The sequence below is a fragment of the Frieseomelitta varia genome, unplaced genomic scaffold, assembly GCF_011392965.1.
Source record: "Frieseomelitta varia isolate USP_RPSP 00005682 unplaced genomic scaffold, Fvar_1.2 scaffold_188, whole genome shotgun sequence".
NCBI lineage: Eukaryota > Metazoa > Arthropoda > Insecta > Hymenoptera > Apidae > Frieseomelitta > Frieseomelitta varia.
This window is the reverse complement of record NW_025109616.1, coordinates 302,691-317,354: the sequence shown is the minus strand read 5'-3', so window position 1 is coordinate 317,354 and position 14,664 is coordinate 302,691. Positions and strand designations below refer to the sequence as shown.

General features: G+C 38.2%; 1 protein-coding gene across 4 annotated transcripts in view; it reads left to right on the top strand.

Moving 5' to 3' along the window:
• LOC122539020 (protein timeless homolog) overlaps window positions 1–13,763 on the top strand; it is a 242,536-nt gene extending 228,773 nt beyond the window's left edge. For 2 of the 4 annotated variants that reach the window (XM_043673586.1, XM_043673585.1), the window contains exons 21-28: window positions 6,611–6,710; window positions 7,451–7,585; window positions 11,255–11,461; window positions 12,297–12,581; window positions 12,694–12,786; window positions 12,976–13,131; window positions 13,274–13,375; window positions 13,456–13,763. In XM_043673586.1, the coding sequence (XP_043529521.1) occupies window positions 6,611–6,710; window positions 7,451–7,585; window positions 11,255–11,461; window positions 12,297–12,581; window positions 12,694–12,786; window positions 12,976–13,131; window positions 13,274–13,375; window positions 13,456–13,673 (1,296 nt within the window). In that variant the 3' untranslated portion in view covers window positions 13,674–13,763. The remainder of the gene's footprint in view (window positions 1–6,610; window positions 6,711–7,450; window positions 7,586–11,254; window positions 11,462–12,296; window positions 12,582–12,693; window positions 12,787–12,975; window positions 13,132–13,273; window positions 13,376–13,455) is intronic. The other 2 variants (XM_043673587.1, XM_043673589.1) reach the window with 2 other exon arrangements.
• Window positions 13,764–14,664: the final 901 nt, after the last annotated feature.

Here is a 14,664-nt window from a genome sequence, read left to right as displayed (position 1 = left end):
CTGTCGCTATGTTTGCGTTTTCCAACTGTGTACGATCGTGTACGAAGATTTTCGGCAGGAAGCTAGACGCATAAATAGACGCTCCCTTAACTTTCAATGGATCGTTCTTGCTGCCTCCTCGGCAGAAACGGTCCCCGCCCTATTGGAACCGTTTCAAAACTTGACAATTAATGTATCTACCCTCCCGCGGTTCCGTTCGGTTTGTCGAGACCGAATTGAACGCGATATCAACCATCAACCTTCTCGATAGCCTGTTATTTTTACAGTTTTGACGAAAAAAAAAAAAAGGAGAACGGAGAAAAAATCGTCAATGCACGCAAAGAGGCTAATATTAATTTCACACGTTTCAGCAATGATCGTCCTCCCTTATGTAGCTTACAAAGCAGAAATGAACGAAAGAGAAAAAAAACATTAATTCGTCGGACTCGATACGACACCGGGGAATAAGGCTCGAATTCGTTCCTCCTTGAACGTCGCTGCAGCGAAAACAATTTTAACGGCGTTGTTCTTTGACGGGGCGAAGGGTGAGAATGGTTGTAGTTCACTGGCGCCTTGGAAACGTGGCAATAAATTTTTCCTTTACTCACTTCAAATCGTGGGTCGGTAATATTAAAGTTCCCCTGTTCGCGAGTTTCCATCCGTGGCTTATTCGTTCGAGCGCGTTATTTCCCTTGCCGCGACACCCCCCCGCGACGAACTATCGCTTTGTTTGCCCTTTGTCCTGCGAGACGCGTATAAACATTCAAACGCCAAAGTAAGACCAGGCGAGCTTAATATCCCCCGCTTTCGACAATTTATCTGGAGGAAACGAGCGAGGATTGTTATTATTATTTTACTTTTGTTGTCGAGAATGGAGGATGCGAATAAAGGATGATTGACAATGTTAATAATTATCGAAGCTCGAAAATGCGAGAGTGACTAGCTGAAAAATAATTGGCAGTTTATTTAAAGTTTAAAATCCTTTGGAATTCCTTTCAATATCTTTTTTTGGGATTCTTTCGTTTTTACATCTTTCATAGTATTCAATTGTTGAATTGATGAGATTGATAATTCGACCTCGAACTTTGTCAATTCGTTCAAATATCGTCAAATTTAATTTCTTATCGTGGGCATTTAATTTTCATTTTATTAAGAAACTTTATGATAAATCAATTTGTCAGTTTTTACTATTAATTATTCGAAATCTATTATTAATTTTATTATTATTAATTTATTATTAATTTTTATTATTAAATTTATTATAAATTTCCATATCTATTATTCAGGCATATGTATTTTCAATTTTATTAACATTATAATGATTAATAATTAATTTATAATTATATATATTTAGTATATTATTTATTAACATTATAATGATTAATAATTAATTTATAATTATATATATTTAGTACATTATATATATATATATATATTTATTTAAATGAAACAAATTTTCCTTTTTCTCTAGTAAAAATAAGACCACGACCAATTACTGTATCATTTAATATTCTTCTTACATCATTACATATAGCTTTATTACAATTGTCAGCAAATTACAAAAAGAGAGAGTCCAATCTATTGGCTAGATTTAAGTACGATGTCCTCTCTCAGTCGAATGCAAAGGGTTAAAATCCTTCATATCATCGAAAACTGATAAATTTTAATTATTTAACATTGTCTCGTACTTGGTGAGAATAATGAATACAGATATCGCGAAAGAACAATGAGGATCCAAAAAAAGGGGGAATATAAAGGAGGAAGGGCGATATTTTCGGTGAGTGAGAACTTTATGTTGAGAGAGATCATTTGAATGCCGGCCGCAATGGGCAACAGTGTACAGGCGTAGGTATAAAGGGGTTCATTTTCAGCGGCGGCAACAATGGCTGCGGAAAAGATTATTACGGGATGTAAAAAGGCTGATAAGAAATCACATGCCGGCGCGCAGACGCGTGGAAACGGTGATTTGAATGAGTTTCGTTAGACCGATATTCGTCCTCCCCTGTTTCTCGCGTGTCCTACCAGCGTCCGAATAATCCTTTGTACGACAACTTTTGCAGACTAGTTACAATACGATTCCGAGCAAAACCTTTTGAAACAAGTGACTGCGCCAGTTTCATGTATTATGTATCGCATAGACCCCGAAAATCCAGAATTTTCCCCGGCGCTTCAAAAAGTGCGAAACGTAACGGTCGGCAACTTTGAAGAAAATTTACATGAAAATGTACCGTTGAAACGAAATCCAGCATTTGCATGGACGTTGAATTCGCGCGTAACACGCTTCCAACGCGCGTGTTACTTGCTAATCGAATAAAGCGGCGAAGAAGCGGCCCGCGTAAATCCCCGAATTTTATTTATCGCGCTCATTGGGAACTCGCGAGCTCCATCTTGTTTTCTTGTGTCATTTTCGTTAAACTCCGGTGACAGTGTTTTAAATAAATATTGCGAGAAGATCGCACTAGATGCGGTATGTATTATTTTTGAAACAAATAGCAAATTGTTATGGTTGCACGTGAAAATGAAAATTTTGTGGCTGCGTTTTTTTTTTTTTTTTGTAGTGTGCGTATGAATGAAAGGCCAATTTTTCGTGAGAGACAGAAATTTTATTGACCAAACTTTGTTGAATTTTGCCATTTTCCAATTAGGAACTCGCAAGTTCTACAACTTGATTTCTCCAACTTATTTTCTTATATTATTTTCGTTAAACTCCGTGACAGTGTGTTTTAAATAAACATTGCAAAAAAATCGCACTAGATGCACTTATTTTTGAAACGAATAGCAAATTGTTATGGTTGTCATTGCACGTGAAAATGAAAATTTTGTGTTTTTTTTTTTGTAGCGTGTGTGTGTGAATGAAGGGCGAATTTTTCGTGAGAGACAGAAACTTTATTGACCAAATTTTGTTGGATTTTGCCATTTTTCAGTTCCTATCGACATAAGACAGTTCCAAGAATAATTTGATCTTCATCAACAACTCTGAAACTGTCGTACTTTGGATTTCTTCACCATATACATTAGATAATTTCCCATGGGCATCTAAGAAATCTTCAAGCTACGGCAACGAAATTAGCAAAATTAGTTTGCTAAGTGGATGTCAGATTATTTCGTCGAAAAAAAAAAAAAAAAAAGATGACATTTCTCCTTCTGATTCCTCGGTGTCTTTCGTAATTCTGCGCGGTGCTCATTTAGCCAGTAGGGGACTTAACGCGAGCCTCGTCGTTACATCTCTCTGTTTGTCGGGAAGCCATCGGACAACATCGCGGCGTGGGCACGTTATAGCGATAATCTTGAGACATTACCTGCTTTAAGACGGCGGTGCAACCTGGAAGCACGTGCGCCAAAGAGAAATAGAGGGGAAAGTAAGAACGATGGATGGGGGTAAGGCGACGATATATCTGAGTACCGTTAAAACGGTATTACCCCACTTCGAAATTGACGATTAATCATAGGTGTGCACCCGCTGCTCCGTCGGGACTTCGTCTGATTGCGACTCACACCACTCATTCAGAGACGAGGACAAACCTGTCCGCTCGGAATGTTATTGATTTCTTACCGGATTTCTCTCCGTACAGTTCCCTCTGAAAATTCGATCATTGCCAACTGTTATTTTTTTTTGTTTTTTTTTTTTTTTATTGCTAAACACGTAGTCTGAAAATTCTCAACGGATCAATCCTCAGGGCGTTTTTTATTATTCCTGTAGAAATTGAGATGAATTTGAATATAAAATTAATTGTCAAATATAAATTTAATAACAAAACGACAAATTTTTCTAGTAGTTACTTTTTTTTCCAATCGTATTTTATTGTAAATAAAGTTGCATTGTTTCATAAAAAGAATTATGAAATACAGTTGATGATCTGGCGAGTTGATTTAATTACTTGCACGCAAGATATACAAGAGTTAATTTAATTACTTTTGTAAAAGCTGAAGCCTTTGATCAGCAGTTATTAATAATAAATTGAGACGTATATATACACACACTTTCTATTACTAGTAAATTCCGGGATGCTTTTAAAAATAACCTCTTAATAACCTCCTCCCGTTTAATTGAATTTCACAGAAGAGCGGTCCGTCTTTATTGCCTTTTTCTAAGATTTTTAAACTTTTCTTTACCACCCGTCGTTAACGCAAACCGGATTCTTACAAGTCTTTCCACGAATGAAATCGCTGCGTTTCGCTAAACTCGAAACGCAACTATTTAGAGGAAATGGAGTGATTGCTGTTTCTCCTTTAGGAGGCGGTGATTGGATTACTCGGGATATTATTGATTCCCTGACAAATTCCTAAGCCAAAGGAATCTCTCTGAAGTTTATCTTACGTCAAATTAATTGCTGCAAATATTGTACTTTAGTTGAAGCTGAAAGCTGCGTGTTCAGCAGATCCGAGGTTTCATCCTTTAAAACTTGTTAGCCGAATACCAACCGAGAAATGCAAGATAAAAGAAAAGAAGAAAAAAAAAAATGACATTCTGTCTACACTCATTTACCATTTTTTCAAGATTTCGTTACTGCTGTAGAACGTCGATTATTATTAATTAATAGGAAACAAATCTGGATAAATAATTTGGATGAACGATTTTATCAAGAATAAAATTTGCGATCGTGTGCCGCGAATCAGTTGAGTTTTAATTGAACAATTTTCAAATACGGACGTTTATTATGGATATTTTGTCTAATAATCAGTAAGTCGGACGCTGTAAAATTTTCATCATCCCTTCACCTGGTACGCAATTCAAGAGCTGTCTCTTGAATTAATGCAAAGTTCATTTGTACGTACACAGCTCGATCCAATTATCATCGTTCGCTATTTTCAACCTTCCGTAGAGATGAAAGTTTCTCTTATTATCCTGGTTATTTTGAAATTCTAATAATATTGACACGCTACATTGTGCATTTCGACTAAATTAAATGTAAATTGTATGTATCTTCGTTGTTTTTTTTTTTAACAAAGTTCAGCAATGTTTAATTTTAACTTCAATTTTATTCACACGTTTTCTTTTGATGGTATTTTCATAGCGCAAATGAAAGGCAATTTCATCGCTTTAAATGAGACACTAGGACAAGGCAATTTGAGGCAAGAAAACGTGTGAATAAAATATACAATATATTGCTCGATATATAGTTACAGGGTGGAAAGAAAAGTTTAGACCTTGAAATTCAAGGTCAAAATCTTTTCTATCTTTGCATTGTGTTTTACTCATCACGAAGGTAAAACCTTTCCAAGGAACCATAGGTTGCAACCTGATGGTTCTCTCGAAAAATGGCGAAAACGTTTCTTAACACTGCGGGCGTGTGCGTTCTAACAGCGACTTTATGGTTCTGGACGCGTGAACGTAACGTTTATACTTCGAATAATGTGTACAGTTAGTTTTATCATTTGATTATTTACTTTCACACTGATGCTACAACTATGATAAATCGAATGTTAGTGAAAATTACTTAAAATAGGCATCCACGCGTCCAGAACCATAAAGTCGCTGTTAGCACTCTTTTATCATTCTTCAAGAGAACTATTATTAGATTACAATTCATGGTTCCTTGGAAAAATTTTACCTTCGTGATAAGTAGAATATAACGCAAAAAAAAAAAGAAAAAAAAGAAATTTTAATCTTGAAATTCAAGGTCAAAAAGGTATAGAATTCATCACTTTTCTTTCCACCCTGTATATATGTACATAATTAGGCTGTATTCAGACAATCGACGTTCTATTGTACGTACACGAGTCATTTGTAATTCAAGCAGTGCAAATCATTTATAATTTTTATAATTTTAATATTTTATATAATTTTAAAATAATTATAAAATTAAATAAATAATTATATAAATAATTAAAATAATTATATAATTTTAAAATAATTATAAAATTTAAAATAATTTTTGATATTTTATAATTTTAATATTTTTATATTTTATAATTTTTGTAATTTTTATAATTTTTATAATTCAGTAGCAGTACGATCGTGTTGTAAGATACTATCAAACGTATACGCCCGCGTCTTTCATTCATCCCTACAAACGAGTCCGTTTTCTGGCGCTGCTGGTATCAATTGCGAAGAATCACGCGTATTACGTGTAATTTCATAGTAAGTTAAACATCAGGTCGCGTCAACGGGCAGCAAGAAGCAGCGCGAAGCGACGACTGAAAAGGGGGGGAGGGGGGCGAAGCGTATTACCGATTCGTCGACGAAATCCGTGAAAGGGAGGGGCTCGTGAAAGCCCGTTTCATTTAAATAATTTCATGCGTGGATACCCGTCGCCCCCTCGAAACTGAGCGAGGGCGGTCTACGGCTGGCTGTTCATTTGACATTCATTTAGTCCGTGAAGTCGCTGCTCGACGGCCATTTGGTATACCAACAAGAAGGAACCTCGCCGAGGGTGAAACGTAATCGTTGGAAAACGAGCGAGCTTTTACTTTTTCCTCTATCTTGTTTCAAAGATACTCTCAGGGGCTTGGGATCGGAATTAGACGCCAGGACATCTTCCTCGAGATCTCATTTGCACGACAAGCAGCTGGAAAAAAAAAAAGCACCACATTGGTCACCCCCTACGTCGTAGACGTAGAATTTCAAGTCAAGAATCTTGTGCAAGATCCTTCAATTATGAAATTTTGACAGAGTCGAACGTTGTTCCAGGCTGTACGGAGCCAGGTGCAGAAGAGACTTCCGAAGGAATGGTCGGAGGACGAGGTCGCCCAGCTCACGGAACTTTGGGAAGAACTGAAGCACGACGACGGTAATTTTTCATTCTCACGAACGCGTTGCGCTCGCTGGTCGTCGTGTATCGTAAGTAAATGAATATATCTCAGCGATACGGTGTAATTTGGCGGGGAATGCGCGATGTCTGGCTGGCCGCGCCTTTGGAAACAGTTGAAGAATCTTGCGAATGTTCCGTTCGGGAATTCATTAGCAGCGGTGACGATTCTCGAAATTTAATTAAGCGCCGGGCGGATCGGTGACGGCTGGGGCTGGGTTGCTGCCTCGCAGCTGGACTCGAACCCCCCGCTCGGAACGCCAAAGAATAATATCCTTCCTTCCTTCGTCGGACAGTAAGATTTCTGCGCGAGTCTTTGTAAAACTTGCTTCGTTCTCGCACGCCCTCCCGTGATTTTAATACTCGCGATTACTCTCACATCACCGTGTTCCCATGAAAATCCCCGAAAACTTCGCCTCTCTCTCTCTGTCTCTCTCTCTCTCTCTCCATCGAAACTTTGACAACGTCATCCTTGCTTCGCGCGAAATTCACAAAATTTTCATTTATCAAGCAGCGGATTTGAATGTTTCATTGCCTTTGAATCGATCTTTACAATTTGAGAAGAAACGAAGTCCCATCCTGTTTCCAGCAGTCGGTTCTAGACTTTTTCGAAGATTCGAAAAAGTAATTTCTTCGTTTCCTTCCTTTCTCTCTCTCTCTCTCTCTCTTTCTTTCTCTTTCACTGGCGAATCAATAACCTTTATTATGTTTTGTACAAGCAGATCCCGTAGACTTGATCTTCAATGGGCTCACGATAAAGCGGCCGAAGCCAAAGATCAAGGAGAAGCTTTTGGAATTAGGATTGGCCACGGATCGCAAGGAGTTTCGCAAAAAGCGATCGAGAAAAAGCAACCACGGTAAGTGTTCGCCCTCTCTCCCCTCTTTTCCCTTCTGTGTGCGGTTCTCTTTACCTCTTTCCCCTGCCCTTGGTCTCTCTCTTCTACCGTCTCGAGCGTCTCTGAAGCACCCCTTGTTCCGGCCAATCCTATCCCATTCCATTCGCATCTGTCTTTCTTACCATCTCTTAGATTCCGCGACCATTCCCATCCGATCAGCCTTTTCTGCTAACACGATTGCCGGCAACTGCGCTTGCAGCGAGCCCAGCGCTTTTCGGGCTCCGTTCCCGGCGAGTTTTGGGACTGTGGTTGGCAGTGAATTAAGGGGAACCGAGCTGAAGAAAAACTGCGAGACGAGAGATCAATTTCTACAGAATCTTCTTTTTCTGCCACGGGGTTTCTTTCGATTGGAATCCTTTTTTTCTTTTTCTTTTTCTACTGATGATAACGTCGAAAGCAACCGTCCTACAGAAATTGCACTTCTCTTTTTTTTTTTTTTTTTTTTGAGATTATATCAATATTTCTGGTTGTTTATTTTCCACTGACTTGAAATATGAACGATCGTCTCAAATCAGTTTATTCGATTCGTAAAATTGCACGCGTTAACGATTTTCAACACTAGAAACTACCGGAGGTGGCTAAAATGACTAATTCCTAATTTTTAGTTTGATATTTTTTAAAGATTTGAACAATGTTTTATGAAACACAGTAAATAAAAGCTTGTGTATTCTATTGTATTACCCACAAGTCTTTTTAATAAGCCATCTAATGACAATAATTTGATTTGTTGTAACATAATCTATGTTCTAGTTAAATATATTAACATTTTTTAGTGTGCTTACTGTTAAATTATATTATAGATTAAAACTGCATTAACTCTCGAATAAAATAAAATTTTCTATCAACTTATTATCTCATGGATATCCTAATATTTTACGGTTTTTCTATTTTTTTNTTTTTTTTTTCACTTTAACGTCTCTGATGAAAATTCTGTGCTCCAATCCTTGGTAGTTCTAGTGTCGAGTGTAATTGCTGAAAAATCAAAATGAACGAGAGGAATATTTCTTAGAAATTTTTTTCTTTTTTTCTTTTTTTTTTTTATCGGCGAGTCATTGTCAGTTGTATGCGAAGCGAACGCGCGTTTATCAAATTCCACGAGGCGTTCACGTAGAGAACACGATTGAAATAATGGGGGATTCTGCAGAGGAACGGCAGAGCGCGGCAGTTCATGGCAGCGGAATCGTTGCAGAATACAAATCCTGTTATTTAATATCGAAAAACACGAATTCCAGCCGTGGGGTTCTCCTGCTCTCGCTAGCGTGCCAATATCGCCCCGTGTGCCCTGCTCTCCCCATTATGCCGCGAGGAATTTCATATTTATCATTGTTATTGTTTTTCTGCTTCTCTTCAGAGCGTCCGCTTATTTGTATTCAATGCGCCGCGATAGATCGCGTTCTAGATATACAGGGTGTTTCGTAACTTGCGGGCCCCACTTCGGGAGCTGATTGTAAACCTAAAAATAATGAAAAAAATGTCATATAAATACAAGTCCTATCTGTCTCCGTTTATGAGATATAATGAACTTTATAAACAGAGCAAACTCTAGTAAGCTAGTTTTACCAGGGATGGTATATTCAATTTTCATAATAATCATAATTGGGATGAAGAAAACCCACACGTGATTGTGCATTCAAGACATCAACACCAGTTTAGTTGAAACATATGGGCAGGAATAATTGATAAATTTTTAATTGGACCTTTTTTTCTCGATGGGAAACTAACAGGCGCAAAGTACGTTGATTTTTTGAACACGCGTTTACACGAAATAGAGGAAGTTCCAGTCAATATTAGACTTCGTATGCGGTTTCTGCATGATGGAGCTCCGCCGCGTTTTAGCCGAGTGGCTAAGCAATTTTTAAATCAACACTTTGCAAATAAATGGATTGGTCGTGGAGGTCCTATTGCACGGCCTGCTCGTTCTCCGGATTCGAATCCATTAGATTTTCATTTGTGGGGACGTTTAAAATCTATCGTATACGCAACATCGATTGTAAATGCTGAAATACTACGAAATAGAATAGAGCAAGGCTTCCGACAAATTCGAGAAACACCAGAAACGATAGAGAGAGTAACCAGATGAATGACAAGACGCGTGCAGGCTTGTCTTCAAATGCAAGGTGGTCGTTTCGAGCATCTTTTGTAAAAGTAATTAAAACAGAAATTATATCTCATAAACGAAGACAGATAGGACATTATATTTATATGACTTTTTTTTTCATTATTTTTAGGCGTACAATCAGCTGTCGAAGTGGGTCCCACAAGTTACGAAACACCCTGTATAAGATTCGGGGATGAGGTGTAAAAGCGAACTTTTGTCTCGATTTCCGTGTTATTGAAAGAACGTTCCCCCCTCCTCCCACCCCCTCCTCTGCTTTCTTCGAATATGGTCGCGAGTTTCCTCCGAATACGGTCCCACGATCGAAACGTATGGCGTGTTTTCAGAAATGGTGGAACTTAATATCGCGTGTGCGTCGATCGATATGCTTTCAAAACAACATGCAAGAAAGTTTTCAGTTCAGTAGAAAATTAGTAAATAGGTTACTTCTAGAAATGATCGTATCCTCCTAATTTCACTACATGTATTATCATTGCAAATCCGCGCCAAGATACGCTTATTTTCCTTATAGTTCCACGTCATCGGCGATGTTCGACGTAAATTCATTCATTTATTGTTATTGAATCAGCCAAAAAGTAATTGCTTTTTTTCTAATAGATGGAGATACGCCTTAAAATGTAACTAACTTCATTCTGAATTCTTTAAAGTGAAGTTAGTCAAAGGAAGTCGCAGATTCACCGTGGAATCGAAGCTGATTGTTCGAACTTGTAGAAAAATAGAATGCAACAACTGTTTATTTAACGCCGACTTTCAGAAAGCCCCCGAACTAGAATTAGAATTGTTAGAGCTTGCCAGGTCTCAGGAGAGGATAAGAGCTTTGAAGTTGAAACATGATGAAAGGTAATCGAACAAAATGGCCAATAATGGAAAACTCGCCTTTCATTTTGCACGCGAAAGGAATAAAAAGAACGCAGTTACCTTTCGGCCAGTCTGATATTTCCACGTTCGCTTTGCGCTGATTCGATCGACGGCTGAATTTCATTAAAGTTAACAAAGTTTCGCCGAGCTTTGGAAATTTCGAAATTTCAAAGTTCGAAAACTTACGAAAGTTACAAGAGCATCGCCGATTTCCCCGTGACGCAACGCGGTATTTAAGCTCAGCTGGAACATACAGCAGGAAGCTACAGAAATATTGATACTTTTTTGTTTCGGATAGTTTCTCGAACTTTTCGCCAACTTCTCGCTGCAACGCCGCATGCAGATGCACGGCGCGCGCGTAGTCGCGTACGATCTCAACTTGCAAGTGCCATAATATTAAACTTTGGTCTCGCTTCTTGCGAGTTCGCGACGCCTCATTCAAAAAAAAAAAAAAAAAGAAAAAACAGAAAATTACGAATTTTTCTGCGTCTCGATTGAAAAATTCTATTTCACAGAATGTTACATTGAAAATTATTCAACCTGACTTTCACGTTGTGAGCGCACGTTTTTAAAAGACCTCGCTCCGCGAGCGTTTGCGACCGAGCAAAGCCATATCGAGAAACGTTTATATCCATTTCCCATTACTTTGTAAAAAGGTAAATCGTCGTGGGAAACGCGGTCTGCCAGTAATTCCGACGAGGATGAAAGTAGCGACGAAGAAGCTGGGAAATCCTCGAGCAATAAGAACCGGGCTTCCAATAAACCGGCGGACAAGGGTACGAAGAAAAATGCGAGGAAACAGCCAACGATGGTTTACACGAATGAACAATTATCAGGGCTGTTGAAGGATGTCATCGACAAGAGTGAGTAACGTCGTATCACGGCCTGTGAGCTTTCGACTGTGATTTATGGCAATGAAATTTAGGGTAGATACGTTGGAATATCTCTCTCTTTCTTTACACAGTCAACGAAGGACAAATGTCTTTCGAGAAGAACGCGAGGGGTCGAAAGGACCTGTAGTGATCGTTCAGGAGTAAAAAACGAGTGGGAACAAGTAATAATTTGACAAAGAGACCGCCGCTTGCGGTGAAATACCAGTCTATATATCCCCCCAGTGGGTTTCTGGCAAAGACGTCGTTATAAAGCGGTCCTGTAATCCTTTTTTTGTCGCCTATCAAAATGCCATTGCTCTCAAGGAGGGTCGCACGGTTCATATATTTTCTTACGATATACCTGAATATTGTTTTTCTTTTTTTTTTTTGTACATGTATACACAGAATGTTGCGATTGGGCAGTGATTCTACGTGTAAAAAACCGAGTCGAAAAGTAAGAACAAAATTTTTTCGTTAAAGCCTTCGTTTTCGGGAGAATCGAGTTTGAAAATTTATCAAGTGTATACCCTGTGCATCACTGAAAATTTATTATCTTGTCTATTCCTGTGAATTGCTGTGTATTTCTGTGAATCATGAACCACAATTATGAGTAATTATAACACGTGTTTACACGTAGTAAAATTATTCGATTAGAATAATTTCCGATCTCTCCTCAAACCATTTTCGTTCGACATTTCATTTTCAATAAACGGTATATCGCAAAACTTTGAAAGAGTCGCGAAACGATTTAAAAAAAAAAAAAAAAAAGAAAAGTGTGCTCTCAGTTCGATGGAAAAATGTAATAGCAGATCTTTCGATGAATCAGATATGAACGAGGCTCTGGAATGGATCAAGGAATCCCTACTGGATGTCCTGGACGATCGAGACGAGGAAAGCACCGAAGGTATCCCCTTAGTCCCGCTGACAGATTATTCGTCGGCTGCAATGGATTCGCCGAGCTTTCAGAAGCTTATTCGGGCTATGGGATTCACACCTCCTGCTGATGAACAAGAATCTTATTGGCGCATACCGTCTAATATGCCTGCCTCGTTGATTCAGAAACGCTGTGATCTTATCGAGTCTGTATTGGCAGGAAACTTCGTTTTCGAAGGTATTATCTTTTTGTCAGTTACACTTCTTCGTTTCTAAAAATAGAGAAGAAGACACGCGTGTACGTGTAATAAATCTCTATCTACGTATATTTTTTTTTATTGCGTAATCAGCGCCGACAAAAATGAAACCTGATGATGATAAAAGCAGTGGAAGCGAGGACGAAGATGTCTTGGAAAATATTAAGAAGTACTTCGCTTTGAAAGGTACATGTCACGTTGAAGTTTATTTATTAACATATAACGAACATAGTAAGTAATAATGAGGTAGCTATTATTCGTTGAGGAATTTTCCGTAATTTCTTTGAACAGAGAAAAATTAAATAATGTCATTTAACGTGTTCCAAGTTGTTAGATAGAGACGATAATGCTGAAGATATTTTCGCATATTTTTAGAAGACGAGCCGCAACCATCAACTTCTCGCAATTTTGACACTGAAACCAGTGTTCATTCGGTGTCAAAACCAACGAGAAAATCAGCTTTCCCGACGTCGATTGAACGCATCGATACAGAAATGAAGGAAGCGGAAGCAGAGAATTCGCAGTCAGTCGGTACGAATTCCTACATTCAAAAAGACAGCTATGTGCCCTCTATTGACGAGGCTGGCTCAACATTCTGAACTTTAGAGATTACTAAATGTACTCAGAAATTATATTATTTTAACCAAATAAACTGTAAAATGTTCTGTATTAGTTGTAGAGAAATCAAAATCTGGAGAAAGAAAATTCAGTGGACGTATTAATTTGATCCATGATTCGTCTGACTCTGAAGAAATGGAGATAGAAACCAATGAAGGTAAAGAAAGAAAGTGACAACTATCTAAAATTACTGTTACATTGCTATTTTATAATTCATTGTTGGAAAATTTGTAATAGATGAGGGGAAAAGATCTCGATCCGATGGCTCGGACAAGGAAAACGAAACTGTGAAAAAACGTCGTCTTCTGGATAGCGACGAAGAGAAGGAGCCACTAATGTCTCAGGATACCAAGAAGAGGACGATAATTATTAGTGACGACGAGGAAGAACCAGCGCAAAAACAACGTAATCAACAGAGGTCAGCTCGTATAATAATTAGCGACGATGAAGATTAATGAAAGAAGATACTTTCATATCTATCAAAAGTTTTGCTGTTTATTTTTATAATTTGTAGTAAATAAAGGCAAGTTAGTCTCACCACAACATTGAAGATATTTTTATTCCTTGTATATTAAAAAGAATTTAAGGAATTCATTTTATTATACAGTTTAAAGTTTTGGTAAAAAATTACTATGTAATTGAAGGAAAAATAAACATTTTTCTACAAGTTCGCGTATTAAATACCGATTTTACAACAGGTTTTACACCATAGCGCTACTAGCAATGTTTTTTCGTGTCCCTTATTTTGGAGGTCACCTGATCATTTTCATGTCACATCCTACCATATCGATTTAGACAGAATAGACCGTGCATCTTGTGGGACTTCGTGTCTCGTTCTGAAATACCGACGTAGTAAAACATGTGCCAGACATGATTTTTGAAATTCATCGCAGTGTTTTTAAATTTTCAACACCGAAAAAGCTAGTAACTAACCGAAATGATTCTACGTTCAATTCAATAAACAATGTGGCAACATCCATATATTTTGATTTTAATTCCCATCACTGGTAGCGCTGTGATACTAACCTTACCTAAATACGACACAAAAATAGTAGGGGGTCCTCGGATTCCGAAGTCGGAATTTTATACAAAAAAATACATTGTATGCCAGGTTTATTCATATATCTCGTCTGTAGAATATACCTCGTCTGCGTCTGCGATGTTAGTTAGTGAAAAATTGATTTTACCGTATGTAGATAAAACAGTTTCTGCCAGCTGTTTCCAAGACTTTGGCGCCTACGGCAGTATTCGAATCGGCCGCCATCGCGTAACGTTGCAGTCTCGGTCGTCACCTAATATTGCCCTCGCAGGTAATTGGACGCACCCGGGGTACACTTCAGGGTGCCAAGAAAAACAGTTCCCGAAAGGCGTCCACATTTCGCCAAGTAACGACTAGGCGTACATGAAGGCGCAAGAACCGCGATACGTACGGTGCATCGTCGAGCG